A 23,566-nucleotide genomic window follows, 5' to 3' on the forward strand; every position below is an offset into this window, starting at 1 on the left:
AAAATGCTTTGTACTTTGTTGCTTTGATCAATTATATTAATATCTATTTCTGCAATTATGCAACATTTAAAGTATGAACGTTGTTTAAATCTTATTATTATTAAATTAGATGTCATAGAAGCACTATAAATTTAAAAAAGAACATAAAAATTTTATTATGGTCCATAATATCAGGTATAGCAATTACACGTATGAAATATTAGAATATTTGTACGGTAAAATACACACACACACACATACATACATATATATATATATATATATATATATATATATATATATATATATATATATATATATATATATATATATATATATGCTACATAATTATGTAAATAATATTGGAGTTCTCCGCTCTTTTCTATCCAATTAGTTCAATGATTATTCATTTTATGTATATACTCTCTGATAAATAATTTCAATTGCAGTACATGTTTTCTCCACGATTTTTTTGCAATATTTTAAAATAAAAGAATACGTCGTATATATTTTTTAACCATTGCACAAAAACTAATACATAGGCTTTGATGAATGTTGGACGGATTATATTATTGTAACATTAAACAACCATCATGGTTAATGAAGAAAATGCTTAATAAGCGAATTTATGATTCGTTAAAATAGTATGTACACTAATATCATAAAACTACTAAAATGTTACAGTAGTATATATTACATAAATATTTTAGTTACACAGTCTCGATTGAAAATGCCAAAATGCTAAAATAGACTGATTGAAAGCAAACTGAACCTCAATGAAGTTCAACATATACAATATAAAATCGATGTCTATTGTAGTAAGTAACAAAACGAGTTTACTATATGTTTCACTGCTTATAGCTATCCAATTTTCATTTGCGCGTTATACAATTGTCACGGTAATTAAAGTGATGAGATTATGCACTTATTTGTCAAGTGTGACAAGATTAGAAAATACTGAATTCAGTCTGAGAGATAAAATTATTTTTTCGATCATTGATCGATGAAATCATCAGCAACTTGTTTATCTTTCGTAGAATAGCTTGTGAAAATGAATATTGAATACAAGTTAAACAAGGAATAAATCACCGTAACACTATGCAGCAGAAATTAAATAACCATCAGATTATTCTTCTTATATGCTCAAAAGAAAGATATAGTCTATATCACAGAAACGGAATCATCCGTTTCTTCGGCAGTCTTTTTATCGTCGCTATTACTGTTAGCCTGTTCATTAGAGACTAGAGACACGTCCTTTGGAAGGACCAAGGATTCTTCACCGATCGGCGCTGCAGCCTCGACTAGATTCTCAACGGACGCTGCTACCGTTGATTCGTCTTGGCAGAAACTCCTACGCAGGGACTGTTGAGTTCGCGTAGTCCCTCTCCTAATGCTACTACGAAGTAAATTAGCCACATCGGCCGCAGTTAAATTCGAACTGCTCGATGAAGTCATACAAGGTCGACGAGGTCTTTCGAGCGTCGAATGCGTTCTTTCTATCGAGCGTTCTACCACACCAATTCTTGTTGATCTATCTATCGTATTAGGTCTATGTCTTTCGGTAGCATTACTTTGAGTGTTTGAATTGATGTTTTCGTTTCTTGCTTCAGTTATATGAATTGTTACATCTTGGGTTTGCCTACTTTGATTCATTTCTACAAGTACAGTGGCGTAATCAGGAGGTGGAGGTTGTAGCGCCGGTCTCTGTCTCGGAGTACTGCTCTCACCGAGCACGTTCGCTATTCGACGTACACTTCTTCGAAAACTTTGCCGCAACATCTTTGCTATTCTCGCTCCCGTTGCTGTAGTGTAACTCGGAGGAGGTGTATATTTTGGCGGTGGATCTTCAAATGGTACTTCTGTCGTTGTATGTACGATACCATTGCCGTGAATGCTGGTACTCATATCGTTTCCAGTATGCGTTTGCGCATCTCGTGGATCATCAGGCTCCAAAGATGGTCGATACAATAATTGAATTCTCTGTGAAATTAAAATTTTTTGAAAATCACATATATTAATTATAAATAAGTTCAAAATAAAAATTTCTTTCTATGTATAAAAACAGTGGATGTAAGACATATACACGATTAGAAAACTTACACCATTACATTGTTCACAGTGATTTATATTAACTTCCACTTGATTGTTCTAATGTTAGCACAAACAAAAATTGATGTCAAATGTATATTAGTATGTTAAAATGGAAAGTAAAAAATATTATTTAATAATTATTATACTAGTTTGTTAAAATTGTATCGAATTCTCACATCAAAAATATCGGGTGGACCGTTGTTCAAGTATCGACATGTTTGTATAATCGCCACTGCCGGTATCGTCAATATTGGTACTAATTGAATTGTAGCTCCGAGTTGTTTTGCCCAAACTGTCCAGTACTCTCTAGCGGTACGTCGGTAAGAATAAAGTTCTCGAAATCCAGCATTTTTAAATGCTGTAATGCTAAGTACCTATTGGATTTAAATCAATAACTTGCTTACGATATTACTACCTTTTTTTTAAGGTATAAATATTTTGATAGAAACATACCATAAGAATAACAGGCAGTATAACGTTCCACGTGAATGAGAGAAGAGGACCAGCCCAGTGTCTGAGACATCGACCAGTTGGAGGAAACAACTCGGCTACTACCGCTTCACCACTATGTGGACGTCCGCGCACTGCGAATACAGCACCAACTTGCACCAAGTATAAGATCATTATCCACCATGTACCACCAATTGTGTAGTCTAGATAATATACGACGTGTATGCCCAACTATAAACAAATGATTAAATTCCTATAAGACATACAAAATCTACTTTTACTGTTGTTTAAGGATAACTACATTGTAAAAGTCATAGATACGCGCATTTTCTTCAATATTTATATTAATAATTTGCTTTAATATTGCGGCTATTTATGACGTTAGAGATGGCGTAGAGATACTAGTTTTTATATCTTTCACTTGAATATCTAAAAACAATGCATTGTCTTTAACATATCCAGAATATCGAGTTAAAGTTGTATGCGGGATAAACATATAGATCCCAGCTTCTTTATTCATGTCTTCAGAATTCGATTTATCTTGCCCTATAGCTTTAACAATTTTTTTTATATCGTTTGCTGGATTTTCTTGATTTCTCAATGTAGCTGTTGCTCTAAGGACACAAGGCCAATCCAACAATGGATCCCATTTTCCGGTTTCAACTTGTAGGCATCCGATAATATGTCGATCTTTCCACTGTCCTATACCATTTAGAAATAGCTTCATTCTCAAAGTATATCCATATTCTTTATTTAAAAATTTTGGACTATAAAGAACGCAGTCATTTTCTTTTGCTTCGGTCATTTTTTCTTTATAACGGTCAATTCTCCATAAAAGACGACCATTAGTTGAATATTGTTCAAAACATTCCTGTTTACATGGACACTCGACGAATTCCGGAATATTTAATTTTGAATTATCCGTAATCAATTCCTCCAGATACTTTAGATTTTCTTTCATTTGAAACTTCAACCCTTTAATATTACTTTTCTGGCTAGTTGAGGTTTCTGATTGCCGCTCTATTTCTTCTTCTAAATTTTTTATTTTCTCAATTATATATTTTTGTTGATCCACTAATTCCTTCGAATTCTTACACCTCATTTCTAATTCTAATTTAAGATCGTGAATTGATTGCTGTTGTTCTTGCCATATGTTATTTATGTGTACGTTCTCTTTTGTTACGAAAGCTTTTAGATCATTTAATTCTATGTACCAATCACCAAGTACTTTATTATGCTTACTTTGTTCATTAGTCAATTCACTGTGTAAAAGTTTCAGTTGTTCCGAGATACGTTGAAAACTTAAGCTGGTGCGCTGTTCCATGTTGTCGCTAGTTACTTCTAAATCATTTAATCTTTGATTTAACGTTGTATTATATTGATAACATACTTTTGTCGTTTCCGCAACTTGAAACCGGAAGGAATTAATCAATTCTTGTTGAGAGTTCAATAACTTTAAACATTGAGACATATTATCCTGGAGAATTTTGCGTTCTTTTTCCTCATGGTTTATTACAGAACGAAGCAATCTTAGAGCAGAGAACACTTTACTTCTCCATAAAGAATCTTGAACTTCCTTCATTTCATTATTCTCTTTCGTAAAATTTCTGCATGTTTTTCGATGATCTTCCATATTTTTTCGAGGTACGTAAACTCCACATTTGAAAGAACATTCTTCTAAAACCGATCCGCAATGTTTCACGTGATCGTATAGATATTTCTCTTCGAAAAAATCGTTACAAAAGTAACAAGGTACGCTCCGCCGTACTATAGAATTGACTCGATTACTCATTTTCTGAAACGTACGGTGACTCCAACGATACTGATGAAATACTTTAATCATTTCAGTGCTTGGAGTGATAATCGTTATCTGTATAAATAGAATATTACATGGTCTGTCTGATAAGAAGAGAATTTTAAATCCTCTTGAACGGTTGAACAGAACAGCGATTTAATTTACTTTTAGTAGCGACGATATAATCATACATTAACAAATATTATTTTATTGAAATTTACTCCAATTTCCAGTTCGAAATATTGCACAAATATATTGGAAAATTAAAAATTACCAAGTAAATGTAAATAATTATATTTACCTCGGTAGCCATGGGTAAGCCTAGTATATAAGCACAAGCACAACTGAAGAATGTAATAGTAGTTTCCCATAACTTCATCATTTTTGCATTAATTGCCATAATACCAGTTATTACACAATGCCATATTGCCAGCTATAATAACGAAACTTTTGTATCTTCGATTTTGGTTTATCATATATTTTGAATCGCATACCTGTTGAGCTATTCCAAATAGGATAAGAATAAAATAGAAAAGAACTGCCCAGAATGGTGACACTTGTTCAGTGCCTAGTAACGCTAACGTTGCAGGAACCAATTCAGTCGAAAATCTCAAGGCTTGATAACCAGATTCAACACTAAAGTCCGCACCGGGACGAGTTACACGTTCTCCAACAATAAACGACGCATGTGCCATAAATCTTTCTGGTGTACTGCTATATCCCGGTGGTGCCGGCTGGTTCACAGGTCGCATAAACATATACGACGATATTCTTTCTAAAACAGAAATTTATTACGCTTAAATTTTGAGATCTTCATTTGAGTTGATAATGAGCTGTTGTTTGCTTACCAAATGAGCTAGGTATGTAAATATATCCATGATGTCGCAAAACTTGCACGCAAGTATTTGCCAGAAAAGCTGCGAGAAGTAGAACTGCGAGAGTTAACACGATCACTAGACTCGTGTCTCGTTGTAATAGATGTTTGTGCTTATTATGAGCAGCTATCTAGAAGAACAATAATATCCTCAAGTAAAGATTCCATTAGTTAAATGCATCACAGTACGTCGTAATTACCTGCATAGCAGCTGCACCAAGTAATCCCCAAGTGAGGAAAACCTCGATGGATGCTGCTACCCACGATTTGCCATTAATGAAAAACTCAGTCCACACAGTGGCAGGAAAAAGTTGATGTACAGAGCCTGGTGGCGTGAGGCCAAGTAATTTCGTACAAAGAACTAATGTACCAAATACAGGCACCAACGTAAAAACATATACTACTTTGCCATAAGATCTCAGACCTGAAACAATTATTAAATATTAGAAGAAAACAATAATGAAAACAGATATGTATATCGTTTAATAAAATCATGAAATACCTTTGCTTAATGATACGAACACGATCATCCATACAACAGCTAAATTGAAAGCCACTTGAAACTTTAACGTTACGACACCGGGATCTGATTCGTTTAAATGATTTCTTTGCAAGACAACTCCGCTAAAATAATCTGGTACTGTCTCATATAATTTATGCAAATTACTATTATTCTGTGTAGGTTTATCTTCTCTGTACAAGGAAAACGGTTCTGCCCATCGGTACTTATCCTGCTTCGTTATAAATGAATCTCTAGAAAAGATTATAAAAATATTCTCTCATTATTATTGGTCTTTCTTAAAATGAAAAATTTATCGTAAGAAATTTTATCAGAAAATTTATCAAAATTATGAATAAATCAAAAACAGGAAACAAATCAACACACCTAAAGTAGACGAACATCCAGGACACACCAACGATACTGTAGATACCGATGAATGCTTGTGCAATTAGAAGAGCTATACCAACACCCTGAAAGAGGGGTGAAATCTTCCACATATCCACGGATCCAGCCGCCAATCTTTGACCGAGACACACGTGCAATGTCAAAAGTGGAATACCCAATACCAAAGATAAAATCAGGAACTGTACAATGAAATTTGCTGAAAGAAAAAGACAATTAAAGATGCGATGATAATGGATAAAATTGAGTAGTAGTTTACACAAGTATTTATGTAATAGCAATTTCTACACTCACCTCCAAATTGTACACTAAGAATAGAAAATCTACTTATATTAAAAAGACCAAGGGTGCAACTAAGACACGCCAAGGCTGGACTAAGAGCATGTGGCCATTTTCCCAATGGATTAGCATCCTCGTCCTCATCCTCTCCTCTATCCTCATCCCTATCAACGTCTCTCTGTCTGTCACATATTCTAAACAAACACATTGTTCCGTAAAAAAAAAAAAAAAATGAAATCAAAAGAGAACAAGAAAGTAACCAATACTATTGCATCCGTTTAACTTCTTCCGTATATAATAAACAAAGTATTAAAAAGGTAAGAAATTAATTAAAGAATTACAGCGCATCGCCTGAGAGGTAGATAGTTAAACGAAATAGTATACTGCACAAGTAATGGTTACAATGTTAAATATACCACAGCATGGCTGACAGCTGCTGATAAGAGTATGTAAAACAATCATGTTAAAGGTCGTATCGATTTGTCGTAAAACTGGGTCGAACGTAATTGTATCTTATTTGTCGCTCTTGCCGAAGAAAATTCACGGTCGATCGAGACTGCGTTGCGACAAATGAAAGCCTATATTAGGATTTAATCGTGAGACATTGAATACGAGATTTATATTACAGAGTATTTGCATTCGTATACTGTCACTTTTAAACCTTATATACCGTAATGTTAACTGTACTTCTATATCATTTGGCCATTGTACAATAAACTGTGAAATACGGGTACGAGTTAAGCGTAGAGAAGAAAAGAAGAAAATAAAGAAACAACAATTTATAATAAGTAGGAGCTACGATTGTTGCCAGCATCGATAAAAGATCGAGAATCATCAATGTACCGTTATCACGGAATAGAGAGATGAATACCTAAAAGAAACCGAACATTCCTACTGGGTTTCGACTTAAAGACACAACTCGACCTTGTTTTGCGTGAGGAATACGAAGAAGTTAGTATGTCTGTGCCACCTTCATTGCACCAATCTCGCAATTCTCCTGACGTTTTAGACGACTATTCGTGAATTATTCATATACGTATGAATACGAGGATTGTCTCGATTCTGGTTAACGAATGCTTATTACCACGTTGTCTTGTCGTTCGTTCGATCAAGATTGAAACTCCTTTCAATACCAATCGATCGTTTTCGACCATTCTTACGTTCGTCTAAAACGAATATAAAATTTTTATAATTGTTCCATAACCGACAAAATAGCCCGTTCCGATTACTATTCTGTAAATTATTAACGTTAAAGGCGTAGAAATACATTTAGACTGACTTTAACATTATATAACTGATCGCTTTGAATGCTGAAAATTTGAAAACTAGTCACGAACTTTCGAATCCTGAAACTCTAATGGTAGAGAAAAGCAAGGTTAAAATGTTCTATCGATTAATCAATAAACTGACCACTTCTAATGACCACGATATCTTTAGTGGCGTGTCCAAATAATATAGAAGATTAGAAACACGCAAACAGTAGCTTGGGCACGATCATTGCGTCAGACTAAATTTACCACTCGATGGAAATAGCGCAAAATTGTGTTTCGTTGGCTATAAAAATTCCAGAGAAAAACAATGTTAGAATTAGATATTTGTGCTTCTAACGATTGTTGCCAATCGCGTATATTACAGCGTACGTACAATGAAATCGTGGGAACGACGGAGATCTTGTGCTCTGAGTAAGCTTTCAGCGTAATACGTACACTAATAGTGTATACTATACTGCGGATACCCGTATTATTAAACCTTCCCGACAAAAACGGTTAGTGAAACACGTTTAGCTTCGGCAAATAGCTGCATCAAGTACGTAGGATAGTAATAGTATGTTTCAAAACGATTCGTAATTGATCAGTGACAAACTTGATACTGAACTAATATTATTATTATTATTATTATTATACGAGTCGTTTTCTTTTGAAACGATCGCTGTCTTTCCATCTAAATGTTTTTCTCTAAAAGCTAATTATGATCAGTTTCGGAGCCTTGATAATAAAACTGTCTAGCTTCAGGGACTTAACTTGATTTCTCAAGGGAAACAACTCATCGATGATCGGTACAATTCCTCTTGGCTCAATCTATAAAAGGTTAAATTTTGTCATTGAAGCAAATTAAATATCGTTACGGTGGTTAGATATAATTTATAACTTAAAAATTGCTAGGTAACACCATCGTAAAGATCGTCGAACGACTGTTTATCTACGTAATTAATCGGATAATCGTAACAAATCGGTATAAGAAACTCTTACAATCGTAGAATATACCTGATACGATGTCTACGTTGACTACAGTAAAAGTATTGGCGACAAATCGTTGGATCGTGGTTCATCATGAATACATGTTACGCCAATGATGTCGATGACCGTTCGTTTCCACGGAGTTGAGATCGATTTTCCTCTTCGCTCAGTCGCCTTTATTATTCTATCCTCTTTCTTCAAACGCCGTTCTACCAGTAACGATTGATACATATAATGAAACTAAGTTTCATGACAAATTTTCGATCGACCGATTTCCCAAGATTAACAAATTTCGAAGAAATAATTACACGATATCAGAAAATCGTGTATTAAATTTCACAGTCGTTCAAGGTTTCAACGCTCTGTATTTAACGAGGTAAGAACAATCGAATTTCAAAACTGTGCCTTCTCGGCGTCACGGGGTCTCGCTTTTGAGAAACGATTTTACGGTTTCGTTCGTCTTCTACTATTCTCTCGATGTGAAGATAGTTTGTTGGCCTGTTTTCACATTCACGCAAAGCACCGTGTTTGTTCCTTTATTTTTTTCCAGTTTGTGCGTTCCTTTGTGTTCGTAAGATATTCTTCACGCACCGTTGTTTTATGTTCGAAACGTTTGGTCAGTGATTCAGTAATATTAATCGTGTCATGCGGTATGCAATTTATTTAATCGGCGAAGTGTAAGGTGAAACGTATTCGTTTCGCAAAGTATTCTCCAAATATTTTCAACTTCACTTTGTAGATCAGGCGTTCTGACGTAATCGATTGATATTATGTTTTAAACGCACTGCACTGCTGTTGATTTTACGCGCGATAATCGATCAAAGAACCGTGTTGATTTTCGATCGTTCGTTTCTTTTAACGAGAATGCCAAAAGTTTTCGATCCATCTATCGCAAAGTTGCAGGTGTAATAGCGCCACTGATTCAAATCACTTTCGTTTGATCGTCCCTTCGGGTAAAAAATGACCGGAGTCTCTTAAAAGAGCAACAAATCTCGTCTATTACAGAATTTTTGTAAACAAGCATTCGAAAAGTTTACCGAGGCATATGGCTTCTTGGTACGACGATCGATTCTACAACTAAGGCAACCAGCGCTTACCGGGATTTGCCAACTAATACGACGCTTCGGGCAAAACCCTTGAAAGATATAGTCATCGTTTCGTATGTGTTCATTGATATCCTTCGTTCCTCTGAATTTCTACACGAGGCTATATATATACAAAAACGACATTCGTATTAATTATCACAGGTATGACATCATGGGACATTTTTTCAAAATAAAATTCTTTTGCTGTGATTAACGCACAGTTTAGAAAATCGCAAAAAATTTGTATCTCTGTAGAAACATCCTTTGATCTTTGATACGAATACGAAATGGAATGTAGTTAGTCGATAGCGTTTCGTATATATACCACGGCATTCGGAGTAAACTTGTCTCTTTGTGCGAATTATCGATCAGTAGTAAAATGCCGCGAAAGAAGCAATGCAACATCGACATTTACTATCGTCGTTACTTTTAATTTCTCCAATCTCTTTCGTTTTTAAGATACGCATAAAGGTAAGGTGCGTAAGGTAAAAAGCGTTCGAAAGAAATTACCGACACCGCGTAACAGTACACAAAACTGATGCACAAACAACCGATATAGGAACCAGTTAGTACGACGTCGTTGTCTTTGATGAACACTGAGGAACAAATTGTCGCATTACCGCGATCAAACTTCCAAAGATTCCACGATCATTCGTGCTTCCAACGACTTGCTATACTGAATACGCTATTCCCGGTGAACCGTATGTATGTACGTGGGATCCCTCCGAAGCCAATGTATAACTGTACTCGGTTAGAGTCACGTGACGAACAAGGTAGATGAACGCACGTGCATATTTACGCTTGCGTGCTTGATCATTCGTCAAAATAATCAAAATTACGATCGATCGTCGTCAATCGCTTATTGGCATTTAACACGTCGATATTCGTCTTCCATAAAGAGAAAAACCTTTACAAGCAGAAATCTTCAACTTTGAGCACGAAACACGCTTATATACTGATCGTTACATACATGTCGTTGAATATAAATAGGAAGAGAACAACTCGCGATACGGATGATCATTATATGTAGTTACTAGTAGATTAACTCTTTCGTTCCACGTAACTTCGATCGTCCTACTCCATCGAATAACGATATCCTATTTTATTGAACAATCGTTCGATGGCATTCTCAGGTGTCACACGCAATAGGATCTAAACAATCGAAATTACATTATTTTTTTCAAGAAAGCGTCGAATTGTTAGAACTATGGGAAAACAATCGCCGATAAAATACGACCGTTCCCGTTAAAAGAACATTTCACAATTGACATTCGCAAGTCAAGTTTCGGCCAGTATTTCACATTCATTGTATGTATGTATCCTACCAGGCACGTACGCAATTGCATTCAACATAGTACAAACAATGACAATGAGTAGGAAGGTGAACCGAAGCGAAAGAAGTCACGCACTGTGGCTACTACATGACGCGGTAGAGAAATGAAAAAAAGAGAGCGGAGAAAGAGAAAAGGAAGGTTACGTGTTTAGTCTGATAACGTTATCTTTTTCCAGCACGAGAATGTCGTGAAAAGAACTACATTGTATTCGAACTATCGTAGAACTTCCAGCTTCTAATTGTCTAGCATCGTTTCAAAATCATGCGTATATTCTAACCGTATTTCTTCTAACTTTCTCCGAATACTCCATGCTACAGTTATCGCATGATAAATGTAACAAGTACGTGTTTGTTCTCTTATTTATTGTTCTAATTAGCTGTTTCGATAGTTTTACCTTCGAAAAAACAAGTTTTTCAAACTTCTCAAAGAAATGAAAGATACAAAGCAAACACGAGGGAAACCGGTTACCCATACGCTCGTTAACCGCATCTAAGAAAAAGGTAAGTCTTTCTGATTTCTACGACAGATATCATAAAAAGGCCAACTAATTTTATATATATATCGAATCTTCCCATTATGATAAAAAGTTTCATACGTTCTTTCTTCGTTCCCTGACTTTTGCGTTCGTTGCGAAGATACGAAATGTCTCCGATAATAGTTGGCACCGTTGTTACGTACATGTACTTGATGTCTGTTTGTCAAGTATATTTGTATAAACACCTCACTTGGGAAGTAATCAATAAGAGGAGATATCGGTGGTATACGTGCAGGTTAATGTAATATCCAAGCGGAACACACATCCTTTTGTTTCTATAAATCTATGAAACTTTTGTTATATAATCGGCTATAATAATAATTAATAATCATACCGTGTTTAATCTTTCTTTTCGTGCGTCTTAATAATCAGATCTCGGATGAGTTTAACGAAACAAGTCAGTTATAAAATTTTAAGGAAAATAACACAATTATAGCACCGATATACCGTTAAGGGAACTACACCAGGCAGTACCGTTGACCTGGAGCTGCGATATTCCTATGCTACCACTGACCCAAAAACAACATTCATTGTTTAAGAATCAATACAATTACACGTAACACTCTGCATTAACACGCAAGAATGTACGTATTTACACTCTACCGAATGTATTAATGTCCCTTGAATCTTATTCTCCAAATAATTCGTACATTTAAATATATTTTGAACAGGTGACGAAAGCCCTCGTTAAGAATCGGTAAAATGTGATTAATATAGAAAGGCGAGGATGTAAAGATAAATACATCGCGTGTCGCCGTAAACGAAATAAATATCGTTTAAAATAAATATGCTAGTAAGTGGAATATTAATGGGAGAGGTATTTATTTAAGAGCATCACGAACAGTCACGGTCCAGAAATCATTCGTTCCTTTGAACCCTCTCGATTCTTAATTTATTAAGTCCATAAATGAAATTAATAAACCAACAGGAAATATGCTTCAGTGACGGAAAAATCGCATCGTGAACTTTGGTAAGTCCGTTAAAACAACCAGCGAAACTCTGATCTGTTTTCTTGTTCAATTGCATACGTGCGTTCTAACCATCGAATTACAGGAGAAAGTGGCCAGGTTAAATTACAATGGTTTCGTAAATGTTAGAGTACGGATCGAGTATGTATGTATGAGTATCGGATTAAATTGATCTATTTGTCGATCAATTGTCAAACCTACATCAACGCAAAGCTGATATAACTCTGTGGATGGAAAAAATGAAATTGTTGCGGTTAAAGCACGAATCTCTGAAAACAGTGAAATCTTCTCACGTGGAACAGACACTAGCAAGGAAGTTCTCTCGACTTTTTCCCAAAAGATCATGTTCGACGACATTAGAATGTCGACATTAGAATAGTGGATTGCGCAACAGGTTGCGCGGTTCATCGACGGTGAAACAATCTGTGCGCGATCGAGATCATTGGCCTTTATAAACCCGACTAAATAGCATGCAACGGCTAGTAATATTTTTTCCAGCAAGAACTAATTACAAGTAATTCAAATTTTGAAATTCTCCGTCGTTTCTCGACGACTCCGTGCTTTAAGAGCGAAGAAGAGCGAAATATAAAAGAAAAACCATCTTAAGATTATAACGCTACACGAGAAACAAAATCGATTGTCCGCGGTGTATGTAGCAAGAAAATTAATTAAACGATATACGTGAAAGAAAATAAGATCTATTTGTTAGGCTCTTACCGTAACGCGTTTCATCGAGCGCATGCATTCGTGACGAAACTGTAAAGCATGCGCACGTTTAAACAGTACACAGGACAACGAACAATTATCGCAACTTTCGTCGTTGACCATTCCTGACATGCACCGCGTGCGTGTTCTAGATCTCCAAGTTACACATTTAATCACAATTAATCATAAAATGAAAGAATTCGTCGGTTGCTTAATTCTTAACGCACAACACATTAGACGCCGTAATATGAAGGAAACGAGTCAGAATTGCTTGCAACGTCATACGACAAGCATCGATTCGACGATCTCGTTGCTGATAAACGAACGAACGTTGCTACTTTCCAGGTGAAACTAGATAAAAGTAAATGATGTACAATAAAGATATTCATAGAAATCTATATACATAGAAATAATTTCTCGAGTTACTTTTCTACTATTCTGTCCACGAAGTGTACCGGTGGTTTGCGTAAGAAGGATCTAAAGCGCAAGTACTGTCAAGCATGGATGAGTAACGACCAACAACTAACTCGTTAAGCGAATTCTCGTTTCCGGTGAGTGTGGCAATAAGATTGAACAAACGAGAATGAAAGATGCGGTTCGTGGATTTAGCAAGCATCTAGAACGGCATAGTTTACTGTCCTTAATATTAACCTCGGAAAATACAATATTAAAAATAAGAAACAGAGCATTAGTAACTTTATGTTCCAAGTTTTGATCTATAATTCGAGACGTGTGATCTATCGAATATTTTCCTGGGTCCTAACGGTTTCTATCGTTGACGTGGTAAAACTTCAACGAGTAATAGCAAGAAAGGGAAATCTCACCGTCTGGAAGCGATGCGTTGCGGACTTGTCGCCGTGCTAGAAGGTGGACTCGTAGAAGCACCGCCAAAAGAGCTGGAACATGTCGTGATTCCTGAAGCAGTTGTATCACTGCCCGTAGTCGACGATAAAACGCTGCTTTGCCTCGAAGTAATGTCGCGGCTTCGCGTTCTTTGCGATCGACTTGCTCTAAATTGTCTTCCGCCTCTCCGCGATGGCACTACATTTGAATTATTCGAGTTTCTTACAGGAGCGCTGGATGGCCTAAGGAGGGTGCCGGAAGTACCGTTTGTTTGGGCAGCTAATATCTCTGGAGCAATTAAAGCGATATCTGGCAAAGAATTTGGCGCGGATACGACAGTTCCGTGGCAACTGTTCAAATCGATGTTTCGTTGTCGTTCAGTTTCTTCCGGTAATCTCAAATGACGCAAACGTCTCATCGAAGCCCGTACCCAAGAATTAACAAGCGTAGGATTGTCACGTGTTTCGCGATCGATGGTTTCGTTGCTCGCGTTGCAACGTACATTTTCATCCTGATTATTGCCGTTACAGTCGGACGGCGGATCGGAAGTTAACCATCGCGAACCACCGACCACTAGGGACTTTACTGTCCCGGAGACAGACATCGCGACACTGCAGCCCGCCTCGGTAGCACGATGCTCGCGACCGCGCCTGCGTCTTGCGTTTTCACTGGTGGGGGATGCATTCCCTCCTTCGGTGTTCTCCTGAACCGCGTCAACCACACCGGGTGCTAACGACTCCGTAGCCCGCGGACATTCTACTTCCTCTAACCACGACCAATCTACTTCCGAACATTCTGAACATCCGTCCTCTTGATCCTCTCCATTCGTTTCCAATCCTTCCTCCGTTGAACAACTGTAGACAATCACAATTTTTAGTTTATCGTTTCCCCTGTTTATCTTAGGATTATTACGTAATTAATTTAAGAGAGAATATAAATTATACTTTAAGAATATAAATTGTTCTTCCTGGCTTTGTTAGGCGTGCTACCTAGATATCTTATAGATGATAAGAAAATACTATATACCTTAGGAAGACACATCCGAGGCACAAGCCATATGGAGAAAGTTTTAAACCAAACCTTTGTCTCTCAGGCGTGGCTACACGTGCCACTTTAAAGATCTATTCAATGTCGACTTGAATCCACGCTTCTCGCACATAACTCGTGCCATTACTTCCGGCTAGTCACTGTGTTGTCTGACGGAGAATCTCTTTGGATATTCGAAACGAAATTACGCGCCTACGAGTATGTATTTATATCGTTCCTCGTAATCTCTGTAAAAGCAACCTATCCTCCATCTATATGAATCACATTACTGATTTCAATTTAACCCAGGAATTTAACATATTACGTTTCTTTATGAAATCGATGGAAATCAACAGCGTTATAACACCTTGCATTTTGAAGATTAAAAAGAAGATTTAACTACACTCTAGAAACTAGAGTAAACTAACGGAAGACCCTCTGACCCTTCACCTTTACTTCTACTCTTAAAAATATAACTTACGAAACGTTTTCTACTCCAATGAACTCGACGTAAGTCGGACCTATTTTTATTTATATTCTTATACAAGCACTGTTACACGAGCTAAACAAAAGTCTTTTAAACTTCACGATAAATATTAACCATATCTGAAGAATTCAGCTCAATTAAGAACTGGAATATTTGTGAATAAACTCGCTACTAAATAATTATCGTATATATTATTAACGTTAACAACGATGTCACATTTCCTGCTCCTAATAGCTGACGATTCATTACGTGCGAAGAAGAGTGAAAACAAGTAGTAAAATTGTCGTACCTCGAAATAAAGCTGGATTGCCGATGAATGCCATTGGAAGTTGATGACGCGTAATTATATCCTCTTAAACTAGTTGACCTATCGAACCGAGAAAATGTATCCTGTGCTGCATTTTTGAGTGTAGTTCCTTCCGTCCAAGATTTACGATGTGTATGCTGAAATGATCTTCTTTTAGCTGTTCGTACAAACGTTTGTTCTTCGGAATGATTTTCAACCACATTAATGCTACTCGCTCCAAGCTCATAATCAACAGGATCGGATCTAGGTTTCCTCGAAATACTTTCAGAAGGGTTGCCCGAACATAATTCAAAAGCTGAATCATTTAAATCCGTGTCTGCTTTCCAGCAGTTTAGTGCTTGTGAAGCACTTTTACCATTGTAATTCAATAAATCTTCGTTTTTTATGGTACGAGAGGTTAATAGGATCAGTCCATGTGAATGTATAACTTGGTCATAACGGTTACATTTCGCTTCAGCTGGATCATCGTTGTCATCGTGTTCTGTGAGAAAATTGAAAGCATCGTTGATCTCCTGTGCCTCGAACGTATCGTCTTCGAGCTTTTCACTGGAATAATGTCCGTCTTTGTTATCCGATGAACTTCCATAATCAACCGTGTCTTGATGCTCCTCATTAATGTCGGAACAAGTCTTTCTTATAACTGGTTCTAAGTTCCTGGTAATGTCACGAACCCTTTTTATCGTATCGGATGAAACGACATCGATTCTTTTACGAATCGGCACCACTTGATCGTGACCTAACGTGACTAATACATCACCGTTGTCATTTATGCATTGTACTTGTTCTTGCTTCCTGGTTAATGACAATGCTTGTTCTAACTTCGGTAGGCACACATCGAGAAGATGTTCTTGCTCGTCAGGCGATGATTCTTGAATCGATACTCGTGGTACACAACTATCGTTTCCAAGATCGATCAAATCACCATCTTCGCTCGAAGTCATTCTGTAATGGTTAACTACTGCAACGAGAAAATGAACGTTTATCTGTAGTAGGGTAACAATCCTGTGCATTCTTTTAAATGTTTAAATTTCTACGATCAGGCTAACTTAATCCCTTGAACAAAGTAGACCGATACTTTTTCGTTTCAAATGTCTAAACCTCTCCTACGTTCGCTTCACTTGGAAACCAAGTACATATATATCCGTCATTTTATCTCGATGCGATGAAAACTGATTCTAAAACCACTCTTTTATGTAGAGATTTATTACACAAATTACTATCTTTAGTTTTTTGTGAAAACCGTAGAATATGCTACGACAGACTCACTATTTTGGAAATATTGGACAACGTTATGAAATATCCATATAGCTGACATGATTTAAAACAATAACTGATTGAAATGGATGTTTAACCTTACGGTATAAAGAAACAGGTATGAATGCCGGGCCGTTGAGGAAAATAAGTTACAGCTTCACCCACGGTGTTATATTATTAGGAATCATTAACGATGTAATGCTAAAGACAATTTGCCAACTCCGATTATTTATAAACTAATCCTACTACCACAGTACTAACGTGATTGTGATAAAAATGAAGAAATAAACATATGAATCATTCCTCATACCTACCAAAATACGCACACAATATCAATCAAAAGTATTATCGACACAAATTCATAAAGTTTTATTATTATTTAGTAACATTTCATCTAAAACGACTCGATTGTCGTATCAATTATCAGCCATTAGCATCTATTGTCGACTGATAATAGTTCAAATTATTATCTGGTATTATCTAGTAGGTGAAAAAGTAAGTAAGAACTGGTAACCGATATAAATTAAAAATTTGACTACGTACATCATATCAGAATTGGTAAAAAATATGATTCGTTTATTAATTGATTCATATCCTTTAGTACTCGGGAACGGAAGAACACAGAAACATTTCTGTAATATTACTCTTCCGAACGACGCCTGTCCCTTTACAAAACTCGTAGAGAAATACTAGTAATAGAAAGAATAAATTGTAATACTTTTTGTACTTTTTAACATTTTTAACAATTTTTACACTTCTATATATTTTAATAGTGGATGCATGATTGGAAAAGTCAAAAGGAAGCTATCGATCGATATTGTCAGAAAACTATCGATCTAAAAGCTGTGACTGGAATCGACTGGAACGACTGTCACGGTCGATACTTTAGGACAAGCCCGTTGCCAGCACACTTGTCCAGGTAACAGGTAACCAGTAACCGGACCTTCTCAGCTGGCTACGGCTCTATATAACTCATTCGTGAATCATGAACCAGGACAACAACTTCAGAATGCTTTTATAGAGTTTCAAACTAATCAATATCCTAAAAACAATACTATAGCCAAATAATCTAATTCATTTTCCTTATTCACGTACTCGCACAATATTATTTTTCTATGAAGAAATTTTATTTTACGTGAAACATATATTTAATATGTTCTTCTATGTGTGTGTTTGTGTGATACTTGCTTTTATACATAGAGACATCTACATAGCCTGTAATACTTGTACAATATTTATTTGATTCTCCTCGATAAAATACCAATAATAAAGTGTACAAGCAATAGTTAATAATCAAAAATAAATAAACTGACAAAATGATGACAAATGATCTACTCGTTTTGTCGTTTGTATAAGAGTAGTTTCATTTTTCTTATAAATATGGTTAAGCTAGTACACTAATGATATCCTCTATTACATACAAACAACGTGTAATAGCTGTCAATGTTTGAAGGCCAACTACATATTCATAAAAACAGCTACATGATTTTAAGATTTAGCACATGTGACATTTTTTTTTATCATATTTGTAGTTTTTCTATTTTTTAATTTACTAAATACTAAACACATATAATTTAATAAATCAAGTTTAAAAGTAATTGTGATTGAAGTCTTGTAAAGTAAAATATTGAATATTTTTCATATCTTGTAAATTTTATGTAAATTTTCGCAAAGGATATCCGAAAATTAAAATCCTAGAATTTTCAGTATAGCTGTTCGCAAAAGATATAACATTGCAAACGTTGATAAACGATTTCATTTCTTCTTGTAAATTTTTGTTATTTAATCAATTATTTATTAAACAATAAAATGAGATGTATATTACAAGTACATCTCTTACTTACGTCATTTTATAATATATAGAAATTTATATGTATATTTCAAACAAATGAAAGCTGTCGATGTTTTTTTAAAATATAGCAATGCTCTAGAATTTGTAAACCGATCATAACTGAGGATAACGCCATCTAAAAATATTATAAGCTTATTTAGCCCAAAGCGCGCCTATTAGAACAAAAAAAAAATAAATTCTATATGTTCTATTATACAGCTTCTCTTATACACTCATTATATTATAAACAGAAGTTCAACATTGCAAAATTCGGAATAGTCGTTATTACTTCGAAATCACACACATTTGCGCTTAGTTTAATATTTTCTATCAAATCTTGCCCAGTTATTTAGATTCATCTAAAAGTGGTATTATGTCTAATTATATTATTCATTATGGTTTTATGATCTCGCTTTTTAAATGATAACTCAATTAATTTATTAATCTAAACTTCGAATTTTCACTTTTATTAGAACTTTCTTTTTATCTGTATTTGAAAGATCTATGAACACTTGAGTCACCAAATTTGATCATGCAATTCTTTTTAAATAAGATCAAGATCAGTTTTACACTTATTATTATCCGTTATTCTTGGTACTGGTTACGTCGGCCCTCGAAAAACCAAACAGAGCACTGACATGATTTCAATAGCACAGTTGCAGCAAACTCAACATTCATTGTTGATTTCAGCAATTTTGAAAAGTATCTATTAGTCTTTTCACTTCCTTTCGTAATCCAGGAATTTAAGCATATTATTCACTACAATACGCCACGTAGATGATATGAAAGAAACAAATACTTTACGTTATCCGCGTAAGGCGTAAGGCACGCACTGAAGAAAGAACGAACGTCGGCAAGGAGAGTCCGATGCGTGCATTCACCAATTCACTGCCGATCTTCGACATGTCGGTGTGTGCGTGCCTGCCTGCTTACCCATCGGAAAGAGAATACATATTCAGACTGAATGGTAGATAGAAAGGGAAGCAAGAGGACAGAGACAGTAGTGACAGGGTGAAAAAGAGTAGGCGATTCAAAGAGAACAAGTATGTACATATATACAGGCGAAAGCAGCAGGCGAACTATAAGATATGCCGACCAACGATACTTGCTAATCTTGAGTACATCAAATATAGCCATATACATTCTAGTTTGCGTTATTATTATTTCCAAAACACTCAGGTATTGATGGTCGTTAATTAATTAATTTTTATTTACTGATCACGCATTCGATTAACATAGAAGTCAATATATACAGCTATGTGTATTCAAATGAGATAATTTTTTTACACTTAGTGTACCATACCACGCATTTATCGTTTTCGATTTTGGAAGACTTCTTGTAATTTTCTTTCCAATAATTCTGAATCTAAACGATGTTTACAAAGAAACTGCCGTTCTAAAAAGAGAACTGGGATTTCATATTTGTACAGTTCCAAATATCGTTCATTCCCAGGCGTAGTAATATCAACTTCTTGCAATTGATAACGACCAGAAAAACGCAACTGCAATTCATTTTTTAAAATATCACAAAGTGGACAAGGATGTTTTGTATATAATGTTAATATTGGTGGAGAAGACATTGTATGATACCTATAGAACGAAAGAAAAATTATATTCCTTCAAAGATAATTATTCTTACTTTATTTTTAATATTATTTATTTATCGTAACAATATGATATAAAAAATAAATTGTACAGATATAAAAATTGTATATCTTTGTGCATAGTAAAAAGAAATAAAAATATTCTTTACAACCATTATATAAAATATTGCATAACATTAAACAACTATTACCACATAATTATATATCACATTTCATAGGCATATGAAACTTCTTCCATTATAAACTTACAATTTTTCAATTAAAATTGATGAGGCCCCACCACCTCCATTGCAGATAGATGCAATACCCTTCTCTCCAGCTTTTAAAGCGTGTACTAAATGTACTACAAGACGAGCTCCAGACATACTAAAATTGTTAATGTTTGCAATTTAAATTTTTATTCATGTTTACAAAAATAACCAAATACTTACCCAATAGGATGACCAAGAGACACAGCACCACCATGAATATTTACTGTATTTGGATCCAGATCAAGTAATTTTTGATTTGCGATTACAACAACACTAAAAGCTTCATTAATCTCCCAGAGAGCTATATCATTCTTATTAAGTCCAGTTTTTTCTAACAGCTAAATGTACCATATATTATACAATTTTTACAATAATTCAATATATACCATAAACATGATATAATAATTTACATCATCAAAATTTTGTTAAGCATTCTGTTATATATGTCGTAAGAAGTTTACCTTAGATATACCAAAAGATGGTGCAGTTGGAAAATCAATGGGGTCAGTTGCAGCATCTTGAAATGCAATAACTCGTGCTAAAGGTTTCAAATTCATTTTTTGTGCAACCACTGTAGTTGTTAGGATTAATGCAGCAGCTCCATCGTTTAAAGTTGATGCATTTCCAGCAGTTACTGTACCATTTTCCTTCTGCAATAAATAAAGTCAAATTATTATTTGAAATTTGTATTAGTAATTCTCAATTAATTTAATCTTGTACCTGAAAAACTGTATTCAATTTACCAAATTTATCAAAATTAACTTTTTTATATTCTTCGTCTTCGTTAAATACTATATCAGGATTGCCTCTTTTTTGAGGCACAGGAACAGGAACAAGTTCATCTTGAAAGATTTTATTTGCATATGCTGTAGCACTACGTTTGTAACTATTAATAGCATACCTATCTTGCTCATCACGCGTAATATTTAATTTTTTGGCAGTATTTTCTGCACAATTTCCCATATGAAACTTATTATAAACATCAGTTAAACCATCAAATACAATACCATCCTATTAAATTACAAATAATCAATATAAAGATTAATAAATTACAACTTTTTTCAAAAAGGCACAAAAACATTTATTTTTTACACATTAAATATAGCATTTATTATACCTCAAGTTTTATACCACCATACTTAATTTCCCCTCGTGGTAGATAAAATGGTACATTAGACATTGATTCCATACCACCAGCTAGAACAATTTCTTGATGCCCGCATTGTAATGACTGAGAAGCAAGCATAATGCTTTTCATACCACTTGCACATACTTTGTTAACTGTTGTGCATATTGTCGACTTAGGAAGACCTGATTTAAAAATTTATCAATATATATATTGATATTATAATTTAGAACAAATAAAATAATAGTACAAAAAAACCTGCAAACAGCGTAGCTTGCCTTGCTGGAGCTTGACCTAAGGAAGCTTGACAAACATTTCCCATATATACTTCTGTAACTTTATCTTTGGAAATTCCAGCACGTTCAATTGCTGCCTGTTATAATTTATAATTATGTTTTGTACATATGTCTACAGCAATTCATTATCACTTTAGTAAATATAAAATTGATATTTACTTTTATAGTTATGGCTCCAAGTTTTGGTGCAGCTAAACTTGATAATCCTCCAAGAAATGATCCCATAGGGGTTCTAGTTGCACTAACTATAACGACATCATTTAGTTTTACTTTAGAACTATATGAACGTAAGGTCATGAGAGGAATCTAAACAAAAAAAAGTATGACTAAACAATAAAAAAGAATTTTTCATAAAATAAATTTTTGTAAATTACATGTACATAAGTTAAGCATATTAAGATACATTATTATAATACATTATTAAGATACATTATTATTTATAAGACACAATTAAAAATAATAAAACATATATATTATAATGAAATAGTGCAATAATTCTTGTTTAATTCTTATTTAAAAATATATATATCGAAAATTAATTTTATTTTACAATAAACAATTTATGAACTACTTACTTTGTTTATGTTCTTTAATAGCAACATTGTGACAAAAAATTTAACAACCTACGATTGTTATACTACATAAACTGATACACAAGATTAAACTATCTTGACTTCTCAGTGATTAATCTTATGTTCCAACTAATCACTATATAAAAGTAGCAATATTTGCATCCAAATCCATGGTTTCTTTATATCTCATTAATTATAATTAAATTAATTGCATACATATAATTTATTTATACTTTGAGTTTGCTATAAATATAAACTTTTATTTGTATAGATTTGTGACTTCTTTAATTTGTATTATGGATATATTTTTAAAAGTTTGTACAAAATACGGACACCCTAATAAAGACGGTCCTGAAATATTACACATGCGCAGGAATGTAACCTTTTACTTATATTTCCTTACTTTGTATTAGCTATCATACTACTATCTATATTACTATCATATAAACAGATCTGAGCACTGGCTAAGGAAAACTGCTCGAAAATTGAGTCCTGAAAAATTAACATAGAAGACATGAAAATTCTCGTTCTTGCGAGACAAACAGAGATCAGTAGAACGAATAACTTCCGCTCCCCCATTTTTGTCCTCCATGTTGATTTTTCACGACCTAATTTTCGGATGGTCTCTTCTATACTTTCTTCTTCTATACTTTCAATATCAATTCAGTATCAAGACCATGCACATATGCATATATCCATGGTCGAAATTTGTTTATTGGATTGATTGTAGTCT

General features: G+C 34.6%; 3 protein-coding genes across 9 annotated transcripts; all 3 read right to left on the minus strand.

Annotated features, from left to right (window-relative positions):
- Positions 1-130: 130 nt before the first annotated feature.
- On the minus strand, positions 131-19,868 carry LOC126869560 (sodium-dependent transporter bedraggled). 4 transcript variants are annotated; one of them, XM_050626262.1, is made up of 14 exons: positions 19,555-19,868; positions 15,882-16,857; positions 14,061-14,933; positions 6,388-6,566; positions 6,076-6,292; positions 5,692-5,942; positions 5,390-5,613; positions 5,164-5,320; positions 4,810-5,090; positions 4,617-4,748; positions 2,524-2,751; positions 2,247-2,444; positions 2,080-2,127; positions 131-1,959 (listed from the first exon to the last, which is right to left on the minus strand). In XM_050626262.1, exons 2-14 carry the CDS (start codon positions 16,838-16,840, stop codon positions 1,141-1,143), a joined length of 4,566 nt encoding a protein of 1,521 aa, XP_050482219.1. In that variant the 5' UTR covers positions 16,841-16,857; positions 19,555-19,868; the 3' UTR covers positions 131-1,140. The 4 variants fall into 4 exon arrangements, with proteins under 4 accessions (XP_050482219.1, XP_050482218.1, XP_050482216.1 ...); XM_050626261.1 differs by having other exon boundaries at positions 18,998-19,868; XM_050626259.1 differs by lacking the exon at positions 19,555-19,868 and having other exon boundaries at positions 15,882-17,056.
- On the minus strand, positions 2,758-4,610 carry LOC126869599 (TNF receptor-associated factor 5). Its single transcript, XM_050626394.1, has one exon. The coding sequence runs from the start codon at positions 4,361-4,363 to the stop codon at positions 2,894-2,896; it is 1,470 nt and encodes a 489-aa protein (XP_050482351.1). The 5' UTR covers positions 4,364-4,610; the 3' UTR covers positions 2,758-2,893.
- Positions 19,869-20,166: 298 nt separating the features above from the next.
- LOC126869596 (acetyl-CoA acetyltransferase, mitochondrial) lies at positions 20,167-23,460 on the minus strand. 4 transcript variants are annotated; one of them, XM_050626387.1, is made up of 9 exons: positions 22,837-23,460; positions 22,421-22,506; positions 22,224-22,338; positions 21,957-22,150; positions 21,560-21,850; positions 21,301-21,489; positions 21,020-21,177; positions 20,838-20,954; positions 20,167-20,574 (listed from the first exon to the last, which is right to left on the minus strand). In XM_050626387.1, the coding sequence occupies exons 2-9, from the start codon at positions 22,484-22,486 to the stop codon at positions 20,295-20,297; spliced, it is 1,410 nt and encodes a 469-aa protein (XP_050482344.1). In that variant the 5' UTR covers positions 22,487-22,506; positions 22,837-23,460; the 3' UTR covers positions 20,167-20,294. The 4 variants fall into 4 exon arrangements, with proteins under 4 accessions (XP_050482344.1, XP_050482343.1, XP_050482346.1 ...); XM_050626386.1 differs by having other exon boundaries at positions 22,421-22,567; positions 22,837-23,459; XM_050626388.1 differs by lacking the exon at positions 20,167-20,574 and having other exon boundaries at positions 20,603-20,954; positions 22,421-22,567; positions 22,837-23,454.
- Between the last annotated feature and the right edge of the window lie 106 nt (positions 23,461-23,566).

This window comes from Bombus huntii, chromosome 9 (genome assembly GCF_024542735.1).
Source record: "Bombus huntii isolate Logan2020A chromosome 9, iyBomHunt1.1, whole genome shotgun sequence".
NCBI lineage: Eukaryota > Metazoa > Arthropoda > Insecta > Hymenoptera > Apidae > Bombus > Bombus huntii.